The sequence below is a fragment of the Lindgomyces ingoldianus genome (genome assembly GCF_010093535.1).
Source record: "Lindgomyces ingoldianus strain ATCC 200398 unplaced genomic scaffold BDR25scaffold_14, whole genome shotgun sequence".
NCBI lineage: Eukaryota > Fungi > Ascomycota > Dothideomycetes > Pleosporales > Lindgomycetaceae > Lindgomyces > Lindgomyces ingoldianus.
In genome coordinates this window covers 1-16308 of record NW_022985175.1, presented here as the reverse complement: position 1 = coordinate 16308, position 16308 = coordinate 1, and the positions used below count along the sequence as shown (strand labels likewise).

General features: G+C 37.4%; 3 protein-coding genes across 3 annotated transcripts; 2 read left to right on the top strand and 1 right to left on the bottom strand.

Moving 5' to 3' along the window:
- Nucleotides 1–218: 218 nt before the first annotated feature.
- Nucleotides 219–3031, bottom strand: BDR25DRAFT_223590 (uncharacterized protein; the record flags this gene model as incomplete). The annotated part of the gene is made up of 9 exons (XM_033685114.1): nt 219–487; nt 559–1253; nt 1307–1494; nt 1543–1815; nt 1868–2290; nt 2325–2395; nt 2447–2725; nt 2781–2865; nt 2924–3031. 9 exons carry the CDS (start codon nt 3029–3031, stop codon nt 219–221), a joined length of 2391 nt encoding a protein of 796 aa, XP_033547970.1.
- A 1731-nt stretch (nt 3032–4762) lies between these two features.
- Nucleotides 4763–6989, top strand: BDR25DRAFT_285558 (uncharacterized protein). Its single transcript, XM_033688192.1, has 4 exons — nt 4763–4912; nt 4958–5417; nt 5469–6138; nt 6197–6989. The coding sequence occupies exons 2-4, from the start codon at nt 5101–5103 to the stop codon at nt 6866–6868; spliced, it is 1659 nt and encodes a 552-aa protein (XP_033547969.1). The 5' UTR covers nt 4763–4912; nt 4958–5100; the 3' UTR covers nt 6869–6989.
- A 6972-nt stretch (nt 6990–13961) lies between these two features.
- On the top strand, nt 13962–15927 carry BDR25DRAFT_354398 (uncharacterized protein; the record flags this gene model as incomplete). The annotated part of the gene is made up of 7 exons (XM_033695304.1): nt 13962–13973; nt 14011–14105; nt 14131–14182; nt 14300–14402; nt 14437–14477; nt 14516–14644; nt 15871–15927. 7 exons carry the CDS (start codon nt 13962–13964, stop codon nt 15925–15927), a joined length of 489 nt encoding a protein of 162 aa, XP_033547968.1.
- Nucleotides 15928–16308: the final 381 nt, after the last annotated feature.

The following is a 16308-nucleotide window of genomic DNA, read 5'->3' as shown; positions in this document are numbered from 1 at the left end:
AGAAACTAAACATTATATACCTAATTAAAGGGAATCCTGTGCCATGGAGGGTAGTCCATCCAACTATCAATCATAAGCCTACCAAAATTATCTCCTGCACAAGAAGGAAACCTCCTTAGTCTGTAAGAAACTAACAAGAAACTCCCTATTTTAACTCCATGCTCAAGCGCTGATGCTTTCCGGAACACCCATGTCCTATGCCGTTACCCCCTATCATTTTAATGTGAAAGATGGCCCTTCGCCTCTCCAATCTCCGCCAATCCCCGTATAGGATACAGCGGCCTCTTGAAGCCAACCTTAACCCTCGGGACGCGGAAGATTTGGTCGACTATTGGCGTCTCGAACCGAAGAACTGTCTCTCGGTACATTGTTTGTGTAGTCCAGTCGTATGAGCAGCCGATTCCACGCTGCATGCCACCTTCCGAGCCAGCGAGTAAGAAGCAGACGGGAGGACGTTCGGCCACGAAGAGTGTTACCGTCATGGTGCCTGTTATTTAATGCGTTAGGAAACTGCAACTGCGACGAAGCTGGTTACCCCGCGGAATGGGATAGACTTACCAGTATCCACAAGCGTGAAGACTCTCTGCTCACCTGGCCTAGCATTCTTCACTTGCTCCACGAATGCCTTGGTTTTGGGGTCTGAACAAGGATCATCCGCAATGCAATCGCCATGCGCATTCTTGTGGTGTCTTGAAAGCGGGCTGCCGTACGGAGTCCACTTCAGACGTCCGAGCCTCCCGCCAAAGATCTGTCGCTCAATAGTATCGATATCCATATATCCTTCGAACCCAAAGAACCAACCCTGGGTACCCCAGAACTTGCCCAAATACATTACACGTAGCAGCCACGGGCTCAGACCCATGAGTATGATGGAGTACACCAAGAGGAAGGCTCCAGCTGGGACTGTTACTGCCCCCCCTTGCTCTTTTGGGATCGAAAGGAGGACCATTGCAATCAGCATTGTGAAGCCTCCGAGGTGGATTAGTCTTTGCGCTGCCAACCGCTTCCAGCTTGGAATCTTCTTGTACGCTACTGGCGCGAAAGACTTCCATCGGATGTTGGCAGCTCGGCATCCGTCTAGGATGATAGTGTCGTCGTTCCCGACGCCTGCAATGGTGCACTCCTGAGGGAGAATGTCCCAAAGCTTAGCGTTGTAAGCATCGTCCATGGAATGCCAGGGCTGGTGGGGAGACTTGGGCATCACACAGATGAGACGCTCGAGAAGTTGTTCACTATCATTGGCGAGGGAAAGACTGCAAAAGTCAATATAATTCGAGCTCACGGAGGAATGTGAGGCGGAACATACCGAGCGAAAGCCTGGAAAGCTGAGTCCGTGGGATCGATTCTTGGTCGGATACGAAGAAGCCCCATTAACGCGTAGCTATGGTCTCCAAGGAGATATTGTGTGGTGTCGCGATTATGCAAGCACTCCAAAGCGAGTGTCACAAGTTCAAGTTGGTTCAAAATGAGGTTACCTTCGTAATGATCAACCAACTGTATCTGTATTAGCGGTTTTCACACCAGCAGGATGAAGAAGTATACCTGTCGAGCGACGTGAGCATCTCCCTTCCACACCTTGATAGCGAATTGGTTCTTGGCAACCTCCGTGGGGTTAAAGAGATCCATTCCTCGCGTGTAGACTTTAATATCCTTTCCAGCTGGAGCGAGGAGGACCTCAGGGAAGGTCCAAATACGTTTGCCCCATTGTTGTAGCATGAGGTCTGTTGTGTTGATACCTTGCGTGTCATTAGGAGGCCGGGCAACGGCGATGGCCACGGAGTGTGCTCCTCGGATAACGTCACAGATGCGATATACCTAAGCTTAAATCAGTGAGAGGTCAAAGGCCGGGCGGCTGTATTTGACTCACGTCTTCCTGGAGGTTGTCTGGTTCGGGCATGCACGAGCAGCCGATCCAGTAAGCCGGAACACCAGCATTACGAGCAGCTGCATCGGCCATCTGATGAAGAGCACGCAAGTCCTCTGTTGTGCGAAATTGCTCTGCAGTGTATGCCACAAATACATAGGACAGATTTTTCTCCGCCTTGTATTGTGTGATCCACTCCTCGACGTTCATGATCATCGCTGGCGAGCCCTCATCCCGGAGAAAGCAGAGATATCTAGGCCTCAATACCCTCTCCGCGACGGGATTCGGTTCGCTGCCGTATCCACGAGGTGTGTCCATCTCGAGAGCGTTCCGAGCTACTTTTGGATACCCATAGTATTTGTAAGGAACAGGGTCATATCGCCCCTCGTGCCTTACTTGCCCTTCGGCTTTAGTAGGTGTTCCAACCTAGAAAGAAGCTTAGCACACTTCAAAGTGGTACAAGGGAACAACATACTACGAAAGTGATGGCGATGGAGGCGAAGAACCATTTTACACAAATCATGGGCCAGTCTAGGTGAGAAAATTAGTTTTGTGACTAAACGAGATAGCATGAGAACTAACCTTCACTTGTTGGCCCGCCATTTCGATCGTAGTCGACATGGTTCAGAGGCCAATTTGCAAGCCGAAGGTAGAAAGGGGCAATGTTACGAATGAAGGTCCGCCTCCATGTGGAATTCGGTGCGCCGTCATATATATCATCGACAGACTGGACAACGAGTTTGCTGATCTTGCCATCGTACGCCGAAATGTACCGATCATCATAGTCACCAACCCATTCGCGCTCGAAACAATCCAGATGTCGGTGGGTTGCTAGCTTTTCATAGCCATATCCAGGCTTGCCTAACTTTCTGTCAATACTTGGCTGAGGGAAGGGAGAATAGGTGCCGAAACATACGGTAGAATCTCGGCGACTGCAACTTGAAGACCGAATATGGATCAAAGATATGCAAGTAGCCCTTCAATCGCAGAGGGCCTTTGCGCTGTGAGAAACGTTAGATACATTGACCGATCTTAGGAGTAGGCTTAATATACCGGTACTTGTACATATGGCTGGCCCTGTGGATTCATCTGAACTGGTTGGTCACCTCTGTAGTGTGAACCAGGAGATGAGGCCACATAAGATGAGGACTGTCCGTGACCCGTCATTGACGCCATGTCGCTGTACACTTTCACGATGTCTTGGGATTAGCGGAAGCAGTTACAGATTTGGGAGATGATTCCTGGTTGCTGTTTGTACTGCTGCTGAGGGTAGATTGGGTAAGGATTACCCGAAGGTGGGTGACCCTATGAATACATCAGCTCAAAACCTTGAAATATTCGAGTAGGGCATATAATACCTGGTAGGGAACGGCGGGCTGACTCTGGTATACTGGTGCGGCGACTGGCTGCGGCTGCTGCGGATAGAACGCAGAGCGTTGGTTCGTGGTCACAAACGGCGTGGAAAATGGAGAATTCGGGTTGAATCCTCCACCGTGTGCTGGCGGACCCTGGAGATATGAAGTCAGTGAAAGATCTGACAAGAGATCGGTTGATTTAAAGATCCTTATCTTACGGAAGGGGGTTGTGTATACGGGCTGGTATTAGAGAATGCAGCGTTGGGATCGTAGCCTCCGCCGTGTCTACCAGAAGGTTGGGGAGTGTATGCCTGTGAAATTTTTTCAGTAACTTACTATGTACGAATTGATTGAATGAGTGTACCATCCAGAGATTGGCAGTTTCTCACCTTAGCGGAGGATTAAAAGTATCAGCTGAGATGGTAACTTACAGGACAGTTAGGCTAAAGGACAAACGAGCGCTCTTTATATCCCACATATCGCGAAGGCATCAGGCTGAGGTTAAAAATAGGGGTTGGCCACCACCATATATCCATGACATTTCTCAAGCTTTGGATTTACAAAATCGGCCACGAGATTCTCAAGAGTGAGGCTGATTGGCCGCAAATCTCGTATTGGGGGTCTAGGAGATGTGGCGCGCTGGAAGGAGACTCTAGCATGATGTTTCTCAAATCGGTACACTACATCGACGATCAGAAGACGAGACCTTCAGACTTGAGCGAATGACACGAGGTCCGGTGAGCCAGAAAAAGTATACAGAGGAATTGGAGGACTAGGGACCTTCAGGCGATAAGGAATAGTGCCAAAAACCTGTAGCCCATGTCCAGTCGCTCCGTGCAGTCGGTGGTCGAGGCGTCGGGCTCTTGGTTCAAATGCGTGAGGTTGGATCACCCATGGAATGTAAATTACGTTATCAACTGGATGTTATTCCCTGCGCATTACCCCCATATCTTGCGTCGATTTTGATGGGTGAAGTATGAACTGACCTAGTTCGCGGCAGGCGTCTCGGGGCGTCGTCGGAGTCGCTTTAGAGGTCACATGGAATGTGCCATGGCCGCATCTGCTGCCTTCTTTCTCCGGTCTACCTAAATTCGAAGAGGCCATCTACCCTGAGCCTCGAAACGGGCCACCGAAATGGCTCAACTGAAGGCTAAAGAAAGTAGAAGGCTCTGAGCACCACCCACAGCCTTGCCACAGCTCGAAGTAATTACCGAGAACCTCGATGTAAAAAGAAACCCGCCTTGGGTGTTCCTGGATGGAGGCACGTCACGGTGATCATTACAATCGCGTAATATATCATAGCACGAAAGAAGGCAGATATCTGCATGCGTAAAGCGTGCGCGAACACCTGGTATAAACCATCGTGATTGGTGTGGCGTCTGTCCGTCCGGCGAGAAGACGTCGGTTGGGTTCTTACGATTCTCAGCCTTGCGCCACCATACCCCCTCACGCCGTCTTGTGAAGCGCCAACGTCCACAAAAAGAGGGATTTTGGGGGCGGAATCAATATTGCTCCTTTATCCTGCTTGAAGACCCCCCGCCAAGCTGAAGCCAAGCAGACGCTGAGAAATGAGTGTCAAACAGAGCCTCATGACCCTTGCAATGGTCCTGAAGGTTGCCGCATCCGCCCTCAAAATTGTTTCCAGTTTCAATAAGTCTTTCTTGGTTCTAGTAACTGGGGTCGATTAGCCACCGTGAGTAGAGAAACCAAAGAATTGAACATCGTCTTACCTACCTAGGCAAAAGAAGTGCCTGCATCAGGATATCATGTGCCCTGACTTCCTTCTCCGAGCTGCGTTTGTCTTAGCTTTCCTGTCAGACTTCGTCAGGGAAGTTTTGAGTAACAAAACCTCGTGTCGAACTCACCTTCGATATCTACGAAATGGCGAATCCAAGACCCGTCTATCTCTCCAACACTAGTTCAAACCTCGGTGCGCCTAAGATTCCGTCATTTCGGAACTTGACCATAGATCGAAAGCCACTAGAAAACTTCAAGAAAGCCGCAGAGAAAGAAGGTAAACGCATAGAGGAGGAAAAAAGAGCTTCAGGAGATTTAGGATATAACCTCCCGGCATACAACAACCGACTGCCTTTACATGTTTTCGAATGGGATCAGGATGGTCTGAATGGAACAGAGATCTCGAATATACGATGCGTCGGGGACCTCTTGGCATTGGATACTCCTTCAGTTCGTGTGATGTGTGCCGACAATGACTTTAATATGAGACTGACATATGCTGACTAAATTAGATTCGCCCCGCAAAGCATTGCGCACCCTCAATCAGTGAAGGGCATGACGGAATTGTTCGAGTACTTTGCCATTCCAAGTGCCTTCATCGCTGAAAGCCTTCAGCAGGTGTCACAATCTTTCTGCTCTCGCAAGGATGAGAATGGAAACCAATACACTTGGTTTCATTTCCTAGCGAAGGACATTGCAATATCAGACGACGACAAGCCTCGGAGAATTGTGCATCCGTCAGAGAATAAGGACCAGCCAGAGAAGAAGACGTTAGCGCTGCACCCAGTTCATCAACAGCGGGCTGCAAACCAGGCCGTAGATGCACGTAGGCGTGCACAAGAACAAAGCCAGGCAAATTTTACCTGGATCAAAGCCGGATTTCTCCTCAAAGTAGGGCATCGAAATGGCCGGTCGCTACCCCAGAGCCCCCAGAGACGCGGAACTACGACTACTAATGAAAGCTCAACTACCCTCGCCCAGGAGGAGAAATGCGTAACCCTGTTTTGCTTCGGCGCACCTTCATCTCTTGGAGATCGATTCCGCGAGCTGGCCAGTTCCGCAAGTTCTGAAGACCTAATCCAGGATCCTTATGCCCTTCTAGAGATAGTTCTAGAGGAGATGTACAAGGTAATGGATCGTGTCGGCTGGTTGGTATCAGACATTTTCGGGGAGATTGAGACGGTAAGCAAAATAGCCAGTCCAAGTGCTGCTTCAAAGTGGTTAATCCGCATCTACGTAGAAAACTCTTGACATTGCACGCACTCCTGGGAAAGCCGGGGAAGAGGTAAAATTTCCAGGGCTGCACAACCTGGCAAAGCACACCATATACCTGCGCGAGAACTGCGAATCAGCCCTTAGCACGGTCGAGAATCTGCGCACTCACCACATGAGACTCATGCGCAGCGATCCATCAATCTGGGAGACCTCGACTCAGAATGCACTTGAATACCGGAAGACTATGTTTCAGTCCACACAACGACGTCTTGAGAGTCTCGATAAGCGGATGGCAAATATCCTCCAGCTCTCTTTCCATTTGGTGACCCAAACCGACAGTCGGGTCATGATGTCGGAGAATCAAAGTATGAAGACGATAGCTGTCATGACGCTCATCTTCATGCCTCTTGGGACCGTTGCCAGCATCTTCGGCACTCAGCTTATTAAGCTGAAGGACGATGCGCCGTTCCATATGCAAGTGTCACAAGACTTTTGGCTGCTGTGGGTTATCGCTGTGCCACTAACGATTGTGGTGATGACTGTATGGCGAGTGTGGTATCGAGACGCGAAAGCACAATTGATTGATGAGAACCCTGTGAGACCGAAGGGTGAGCGTGGTTATATGGGATGGAAAACCGTGAGAAATACGTTTAGTGGATCAAAAAACACAAAGAAGAGCGCAGATGATAAGGTCTAGTTTTATGCTAGAAATAGCAAACTACAATATAAACAGACTGTTAAGTGTTACAATAGGAAGTTAGCGTCTTAGAGGGAAGGTTGGATGCAGATATTCGGAAAGCGCAATAATCTAGGGCTGGGAAACTGATTAGTTAATAGTGGTGTTGAATCCTCAAGATATCGAGAAAGGGGGGGCATTGTACGAGACTCGGAATCTAATAGTGAAGCTGAAGGGGTTTTATAATTGACTGCCTAATCAACCTTAGGCTTAGCGCCTATTAGTACTATATAAATTATATAACTCCTTAGACTCTTAATCTATAATAGATAACTCTTTGTATAACCTATGCATGTAACGTTATTGTTGAATGGACTCTCTGCTAGCTAGCACTTAGTGTCAGCAAATGCGTACAAGACAGAGAGGTTTGCACAGTGTAAATATTGCACAGGGGTGTTAGGTAACTAGTGTTAATTACTTCTTATTTTTCCTTTATACAAAGGAAAAGGAGATATCTAGATGTTTACGCACAGAGGTTCGCGCACAAGCATTATGTAACATAGATACGTGATCCTGCTTGTGCGTGATTGCTTGTATCTAGGCTGTGACGCTGCTGCTGTGTACAGACACTAGCAACTTTTCTTTTTATCTAAAGAGTTACCTTCTGTACGCGTTACCTCTCTTCTATTTATGTAGGTCTATTTAATTATGTTCTGCTTTTACTTTACTTTATTTATTAGAACTTGCCTTAGTAATGCTGTGTGTTAGAATAGGCTAGTTATGCTATATAAATAGCTTTTTTTTTCTTTATCTTTTACTTTTTAAGCCTTACTATATAATCCTCTAGCTCTTTTCTTTTTTTATATAGTGCTAACAGTAATAGATCCTTATAATAAGAAAGATAAGTGTGTATAATATAAAAAAAAATAAAATAAAAGAAAATAAGCTTTATATAAAGGCGTTATTAGTCTAGTTAGTCTAAGGCATTTTTGCGCATAAAATCTAGCTAGTCTATAAATGCTTCTATCTAGACAGAGAGGTAGTTAGTTAAGACTAATAATTAAAAAGCCTAGTTTAGTGTTTTTTTTATACATGTATTTACTAAGTTATTTTTACTATTAATTTACTTTATTTTAGTAATTTCTTTTTTCTTATATAATTTATAGAGTAACATAATGTTAATTATAAGTTACTTTTTACTAGTAGTGCTTAGCTTAATAAAGTAATTATATAAAAACCTTAAATTTATATAAATTACTACTAGAATTAGTAGTAGTTTAAGCATTTATATAATTTACTATAAAGTTATACTAAAGGTAATTACATTATTAAACCTTTTAACTATTTTATATAGTTTATTAGTAAAGACACTTTTAGTTACTCTTTTACACTTAGTAGAATTCTAGTATATAATATTACTTAGTATTTTAAAGTAGTTGCTTTACTTTATATAGTTTTTATTACTTAATATAATTAAAAATCTTAGCTATAAGCTAAGGTTTTTATTATTAGTAAATAATCTATTTATAAAGATAAATAGCTTTACATAATTAAGCTATAATAGTAGAAAAGTAAGACTATGCTTACTATTATCTATCTACTATTAGATTTATGTGTTAAGTGTGTTAATATTATTATATAAAAAGTCTGTAGTTTGTGTAGTAATAAATAGGTTAAATGCTACCTTTAGTTAACATATAGATATAATATATGCCTTTCTTACATATTACTTAACATATTATTATGCAGCATCTTTATCTTTTAAGTTAATTATATAAAGGTAGCTTACTTATCTTTTTTAAGTAAAAATTACTATGTTATATATAAGTTTAATTCTTTTACTATTAAACTTAATAAGCTACTTTTTTACTAAAATAGTTTTACTTTTTATATAAAACTTTACTTTTTATAGTTTTTTTTTTCTTTTTACATAAAATTCTTTATTATAATGCTTAAAGTGTTGTCTATTTATAAGCTAGTAATACTAAAAGTGTGCTCTTTTTTATTAGTAATTAAGAGGCAAAGGTTATATAAAGAGATGTGCATGCATAGCTTTTTTTTTATAGTAGTTATAATATATCTTAAACTAATATAGTCTTAATTTAGCAGCTTTATATAAGAGTTATATAACCTAGAGTATTATATTTAGTAGAAAGCTTTAGTATATCTCTTTTAGTAGCTTTATATACAGTGTGCGCATAAGCTTATCTATTAATTAAATATATACTTATATAATATTACATAGTTTAAAATACATTTTATATGTAGCTTTTAAGCTTACTTTTATAGCTAAAAGTAGTCTTTAGCTTATTTTTTAAATAGTTAGTAACTAAGTAAGAATTTCTCTCTTTTCTTTATCTAAGTAGCTAGTAAACACTAGGTAGAATTTTTTATATAGTTAAGTTATTTTACCTTTTACTTTTTATATAAGGTAAAGGTTAAAAATCTAACTTTTATGCCTTATTAAGTTATACACTATAACTTTAAAAGTACTATTAGTAATTAAAGTGTTTATTTCTATGTAGTTTAATTTTTTAAATAGTTTTTTAAGTGTAGTAATTATATTATCTATATAAAGCTTAATAAATAAGGCCTAATTATTTTTTTTTTTTTAAGTTAAGAATACTTAGTTTAAACTTTATATAAGTTTCTTTTGCTTTTTACTTCTTCTAGTATCTATATCTTCTCTTTGCACTAGTGCAGTATTACTATTTTAAGAGGCTTAGTCTATAGTAGGCTTTAGTTCTGCCTTTATAACATTTTTATAAAGCTGTTTTTTTTTTCTTTTTTTTAAAAAAATTTTTTATATAAAGATTAGTTTATTTAAGTTATTTATTATAAGTAAGTTATTTTTTTTTTTTATAGTATAGTTTAACCTATGTATATTAGAGCTTTAGTAGGCTATTTTTTTTTTAATAATAATATTTTTTTTTTTAATACTTTTAATTTTATATAGGCTAGTTTAGCCTTTTTTTTTTCTTTATACTATAATCTTTAAGCTAAGAGAGAGGTTAAGAACTTTATATGTTATAAAGCTATTATAAGTGTTAATTATATAATTAATGTTTACTTTTATATAGTCCTTTTAAAGTATCTTTATTACTTTTTATATAGCACTTGCTTATGTAATAATGTTTAGTAATAGTAAAGAGTTTAAGTTAATTTTTAAGTATGCTTTAAAAACTAGTAGTGTAAGTACTAGACTGTGTAGGCTAGCTATGTTGTTTAGAGCCTTAACTGCTATCTGCAGAATAGCCTTATTATTTATATAGTTACTTAGCTTAGTCTTTAGAATGTTAAACACTTATTAGAAAGGTGTATGTGCGCGCTTAACTTTTCTAACTGCCTAATATGCTTCTACAGGCATCTGCTTATATATAGCTTCTATAATTTTTACATAAGCTTAAAAATTCTTTAAAGTAAAGTTTATACTAAAGTTATACATAATATAGTCTAAGAGTTCTTAATAAGTGTTAATTTAGCATTTACATAGTGCATCCTAGGTATCTTGTGCAGACATAGATTTTAGAAATATAGCAGCCTAAAATAATATATCTATATTAATAACATATAAAACATTTTTATTATTAATTTATATAACATTAATAATAACTTTATAGTTAAAGTAGGTGTTATTTTTAATTATAAACTTAAATTTTTATAGAGCCTAGTTATATAATTAGTAGAGGTAGTAGAACTTCTTAATCTCTTCTAGCACTGCAGCATTAATGTTATAGCTAGTGCTAGTTAGCATCTTCTAGAGTCTTTTTATGCAGGGGTGTCTAAATTAGCAGTAAAGGCAGTAAAGTTTTAATTTAGTAAAAAAAGACATAAATTCTTTTTTACTAATATTAAAAAAAAAGTGTCTTTATTTTTATATAATAAAGATAGTAGTTTTGTCTTTACATATAATAATATTTAAAACATTATTAAAGTACACACCTATTTAGTCTACATCTGCTAGAGACAGTAAGAACAGTGTTAGAGTGTCTAAGATGTAATATATTATGTTACTAACTAAGTTAGTAATTTATATAGTACTAATTAATTCTATTAATTTTTATTTTTTAAAGCTAATACTTTTCTTCTTTAGTGTTTAGTCTACTTTTGTATAAAAGAATTCTTATAAGTATGCTTTAAGTTATAACTTTTTTATAGTAGAAATTTTTACTGTGCTAGTATTCTATAGTTTACCTTAGTATACTATATAGTATTAATCTTTAAAGATAAACTATTCTGCGTATCCTTTAAGTTCTAGGCTGTAGATGTCCTCTACAGTTACGCAGTAAAGAAATGTAGCATTAGTAAGGTAGTTAATAATCTTCTTACTTTTTTTTTTATCTAAGTTATTATTATTATGCAACTTTTTTTTTTTTTACTTTAGTTTACTTTTAAACTTTTAAATATATACATTTACCTTCTTATATATTAGTGTCTTGTTATAAAATTCTTTATATAAAAAGATATATTAGCATTTTATATAAAATTAATTTATATAAAGATAATTTATTAACTAACATTTTTTTTTATAATAAATAAAGCATTACTTTAATTATGCAAAGGACTGTAGTCTAAATAATCCTTTATATCCCCTTAAGCTTCTTCTATGTTATTAATAGCTATATATACATAGTAAGCTATATTACTTATTAGTGTAGTACACGTCCTAGAATTTGTTTATAAATGCATTATTCTATTAATTAATTATAACTTAAAGTGCTAAACAAAGGTTACTGTACAGTGCCTTATATATAGGCTTAATTAAAAACATTACTTATTTAAGTTTAAGTTGCCTTTAGCATGCTTATATAATAGTAGTGTAAAGCAGTATTTTACTTTAAAATTATAAACTAAGAGCTTTTTATGTAAAAGTAAGTTTATTAATTATAGCTTTAAAAGCTTTATATAAGGTTTTTATAAAGTTTTTTTACTTACTTTATATAAAGCTTATTATTATTTAATTTATTTAATACTAGTTATAATTTACATTAGTATTAAAGTAATTACTAAGCTACTTATATAGTAACTTCTATAATTATTCTAGACTAATATTATAAAGGTAGAACATATGTGCGCGCTTTTTAAAAATATTAGGAAAAATGCTTATATATAATGCCTTAAAAATAGTAAGGTGTTAGTAAAGCTTAATAAATACTATAGCCTTATTAGCTAAGATATTATATAGTTGCCTTATATAGTTATTCTTTTTTTTTTATGCCTTTTAGAATTATACAACCTTCTTAGGCGTAAGGTTCTCTGCTGTAATATCTTATGTAGGTAGAAGTTAGTATAGATTATACAGTAATTAAATTATATATAGTAAGTATAAGCTTTAGAGAATCTTATGCAGAGCTATAGCTACAGGAATATGTAGCTATCTAGTTATGCTCTTGTATAGTAAGCTATTATAAGGTAGTTGTACTAATTATAAAAAAAGTATTAAGTCTATAAGTAATTTATATAAAGACATCTTTTATTACGTTAAAACTAGTAATAGTAGTAATAGTTTTATATAATGCTCTAGTAAAATAGTAAACATGTGTTCTTTTTTTATAAGTTTATATAGTGTAGTAGCTTTTATTATGTCTTTTTTAAAGCTAATGCCTTTATTCTGTAAGGTAGTAATTAGTTTTTATAAAAATAGTTAGCTAAAATTTTTAAAGTGTATAAGCTTCTACTTTATAAAGTTATTTTAAAAGTTTTTAAGTGTACATATATTTATTGCGCTTAATGTGCAGAGTTCTATAATTAAGTTAGCTGTGTATAAATTAAGCTTTTTCTTAAATGTATTATTTAATAGTTTAATTTTATCTACTTAATCTTTAATATTTATCTGCTTTGCTAGGGTCTTTACTAAGATGCCTATAAAAAGTACATATTAGTTATATATTAATATGTTATGTTAGCTAGTTATAGATAAAGCTAGTGTTGCTTATTACTTTATAGTAGTTAATTATATGTTATTGCGCGCTATCTTACTTCTTATTATACGCTGCCTTTAAACAGCCTTATATAAAAAGATAAAATAGACCTTCTAGCATTAAATAAGCACTACTATTTGTATAATACCTTTAAATAGTATTATACAGACAGGTTTCTTACTTTTGCTTAGGTAACTAAATAGAGATTTATAGCTACTTATATATAAATTAAACTTTATTTTTACTCTTACTAATTTATAGTTAAAGTAGTAAAGAAAAAAATTCTTTTTATATATAAACTTTTAAATAAAAAGGTATAAAAAAAGCTTTTTTTTTTATAGTATTTAAACTACTAATTAGTGTTAAATAAACTCTCTACTAGCTAGCACTTAGTGTTAGCAAATGCGTACAAGACAGAGAGGTTTGCACAGTGTAAACATTGCACAGGGGTGTTAGGTAACTAGTGTTAATTGCTTCTTGTTTTTCCTCTGTACAGAGGAAAAGGGGATATCTAGATGTTCGCGCACAGAGGTTCGCGCACAAGCATCATGTGACATAGATACGTGATCCTGCTCGTGCGTGATCGCTCGTATCCAGGCCGCGACGCTGCTGCTGCGTACGGACAGTTATAAATATAAGCTTAAATATTACTTTAAACATCTATTTAGCTTACTCTAACTACTTATCAACTTGCACCTATTAAAAGATTGCTTCACTATTCTATTTACTTGTGAGAGGAATCGAGCAGGAAGCACGAGGCACAGAGAGGGAATGCAGGATAGGGGGGTGTAACGAGAGTAAACCTTAGGGTCGGAGGCTGAGGAGCCTACACCCCGTGCCAAGTCCTTAGGGTACTCAGGGGCTGGATAGCTGTAACATAACAGTGACATGACCTATATAACATTACTAGTATTATTGTTACTATGTTATCTAAGAGTTTAATTATATTTAGAAAGGTTATCTTTAAGGATTAATTAAACTAAAGCTTTAAATCTATGTAACTAAATAAATAGCTAACATTAAAAATGTTTAAGCTTAACATATTTCACAAGCAAGCGGTCCACACAAGCAAACAGTCTACTCTAACAACATTTTTATACTTAATTTACATTTTACTCTATAACACCTACATTAATTAATTAATTAAATAATAATAAAATCTAATCTATAATATCTGCTTTATAAATAGTGTGATGACAAGAACTGTCTCTACTACCGTACAGAGCTGGGGAAGCGAGGTAGAGTAGGTCGGCTCTTTTTCAGCTATACTTGGATGGGGAGAAGGAGGTGAAGGCTTTTCGCAAGAGAAAAGCTTGCTTAGCTCTCAGCGCGATCATGTGACTAGCAGCTGTAATGAGGTAGGCGCCCCGCCTGCCAAGCCGATACTATACGACTTTCCCCACTGTACCAAAAGGTACGCACGAGAATACTTAAGCTAAGTATTCTCGCATAGTATAATATATATATAGGTAATGCTAGGGTAAGTACTAGCACTAGCGGTTGTCTTTAGCCTAGCCTAAACCTCTATGAGCGAGAGAAGGCCACGTGGTTGACCGTGCCGACCTCGTTACAGCAGCGGAGCTTGACAAGCAGCATCGTCACATTACCCCCCTCTAAGGCGGGCTCGTCCCCGAGTCCGTAGTTACGTACAATGATAACATGTAATAGTGCGTTCCCTAGGCTCTTTGAATAGCCCCCTTTACTGGCATGTCTTTTAGACTGGTTATCCTTCACTGTTGCCTCTAAGTCCTCCCTTGCGTTGTACGCTTGCAGCCAGGCTTCTAATCGCGCTGGGGGACCTGGTTTGGTTGGATATGCCCTATGGAAGTCTCTTACCTTGTGCGGCGCTCCTATGAATCCTCGGGCGTTGTACCAAGTAAGATATCTTTTTAGAGAACTAACCTAAGAAGCTATTAGTTTTAAGCACTGCATATAACATGTTAAAATTTTAAAATTTATTGTCTAGTTGTTGTTAAGATATTAAGGTACTATTTTTCTAGTTTTTAGTAGGTTTTAGGATGCGCAGCTCACTAGGTTCCGCAGCTTAGTAGTGGAACACGTTAGTAGGTCTAAGTTAATGTAGCTAGAGAGCTTTGAAATTTCTAAATACTAAAAGCTTATAGTTTTTAAAGTAGTACTGTTTTAGCGTTTAAATTTAAAGGATTTCACTCTTTCCTTAATACCTAAAGATTTATCTAAGTTTAGCTAGTAAAAATTTAATTAACGTACTTCATAGGCGAGTTGCTCACACACCCGAGTCGCTCACTTTTGCTAAGACCCTACTAAACCACCCTTCCTACACTAATGCATTCCCCACAACACCACTTAGACGCGCTAAAAGAACATTAGATACAGCTTACGCTCTAAGCTTTTAAATAAAACATAAAACTCTTAAAGAAATGTGCTATAGCTATGTGCAGAGTCCTGTAAAAGACAATAAATAACTATAGCGCTTGTCACAGTATCCTCCCCGGATCCCAGACATAACTGTATTGGACGCGTACTAGAGTATTATTAGTGCATGTCTGACACAAACACAACACAACACAGACATAAACTTAAGCATAAACTGCCTTAACACTAACTAAACCTAAAACAGGCTTAATTTATACTTAAAGCGCTTAGACTTCTAAGCTAAGTATTTAATTACTAATTTTCTTCTAAACCTTCTTGTTCCTTACATAACATCTTATACCTACTATAATACCTTATGTAGTAATTAAACTAGACCTCTGTAAAGCTCTATAACCTTACTTATGCATAATTATAACATTACATTGTGTTAAAACTCTAGCTAAGAATAGCCTCTAAATCTAATTTAATAAGCTTAGTACTTGCATAACTTTAAGCTATTAAAGTAAGCTAAAAAGCCTTTTAAAAAGCGCTTACTTTATAAGAAAGCTGCTACATTATAAGCTTTAAAGCTTTTTAAAAGAACTTTAAAAAACAGCTTTACATTATTAAGTAGTCTGTTTCTGCCTTAACTTTTATTATAGTAGTAGGAACTAAGAACTTGTTACAGTCTACAGTTAGACCAGCGTAACCCTACCAGCAGTGCTCCACAACCTAGCTGGATTAGGGCAGGGCTCACTTACAAACCAGTCGGAGGACACAGAGGCAGCACGGCTTCCTAAGATTATGGAAGAATGCTCTGTCTAATAGGGAGGCAGGCCGCGTGTTACTAGGAGTTTAAAGGAGCTTAAGGAGCTCTCCTTAGTAAACTCCTATAAACTCTGCTAACTCCCCTTAGCATCTCTAACATATGTATATAGTTCTTACATTAAACAACCTTTAGAAGGTGTGTTTAATGTTTAGTTTATTCTTTATATAAACTAAGTAGCATTTAGCTTTCTAAAAAGCTGTAATACTATTTATATATCTTACACTATATATACCTCTAACCCTGTCTAACAGGACTGTTTAACCTTAGCCTCTCTACTGCTGCACATAGGGCAAACTATAATCTAGTTACTCTCCCTTCCTCTATTAGCCTAATAGCCTGTACGTAGGACTGTACACCCTACTAGATTAGCCCCTACT

Bases quoted from the DNA above. Each gene is read 5' to 3' on its own strand.
- BDR25DRAFT_285558 (XM_033688192.1), top strand. From the start codon at position 5,101: ATGGCGAATCCAAGACCCGTCTATCTCTCCAACACTAGTTCAAACCTC. The intron at 5,418-5,468 runs GTGTGCCGACAA...TGACTAAATTAG, and splicing joins ACTCCTTCAGTTCGTGTGAT to ATTCGCCCCGCAAAGCATTG. The intron at 6,139-6,196 runs GTAAGCAAAATA...GCATCTACGTAG, and splicing joins TTTTCGGGGAGATTGAGACG to AAAACTCTTGACATTGCACG.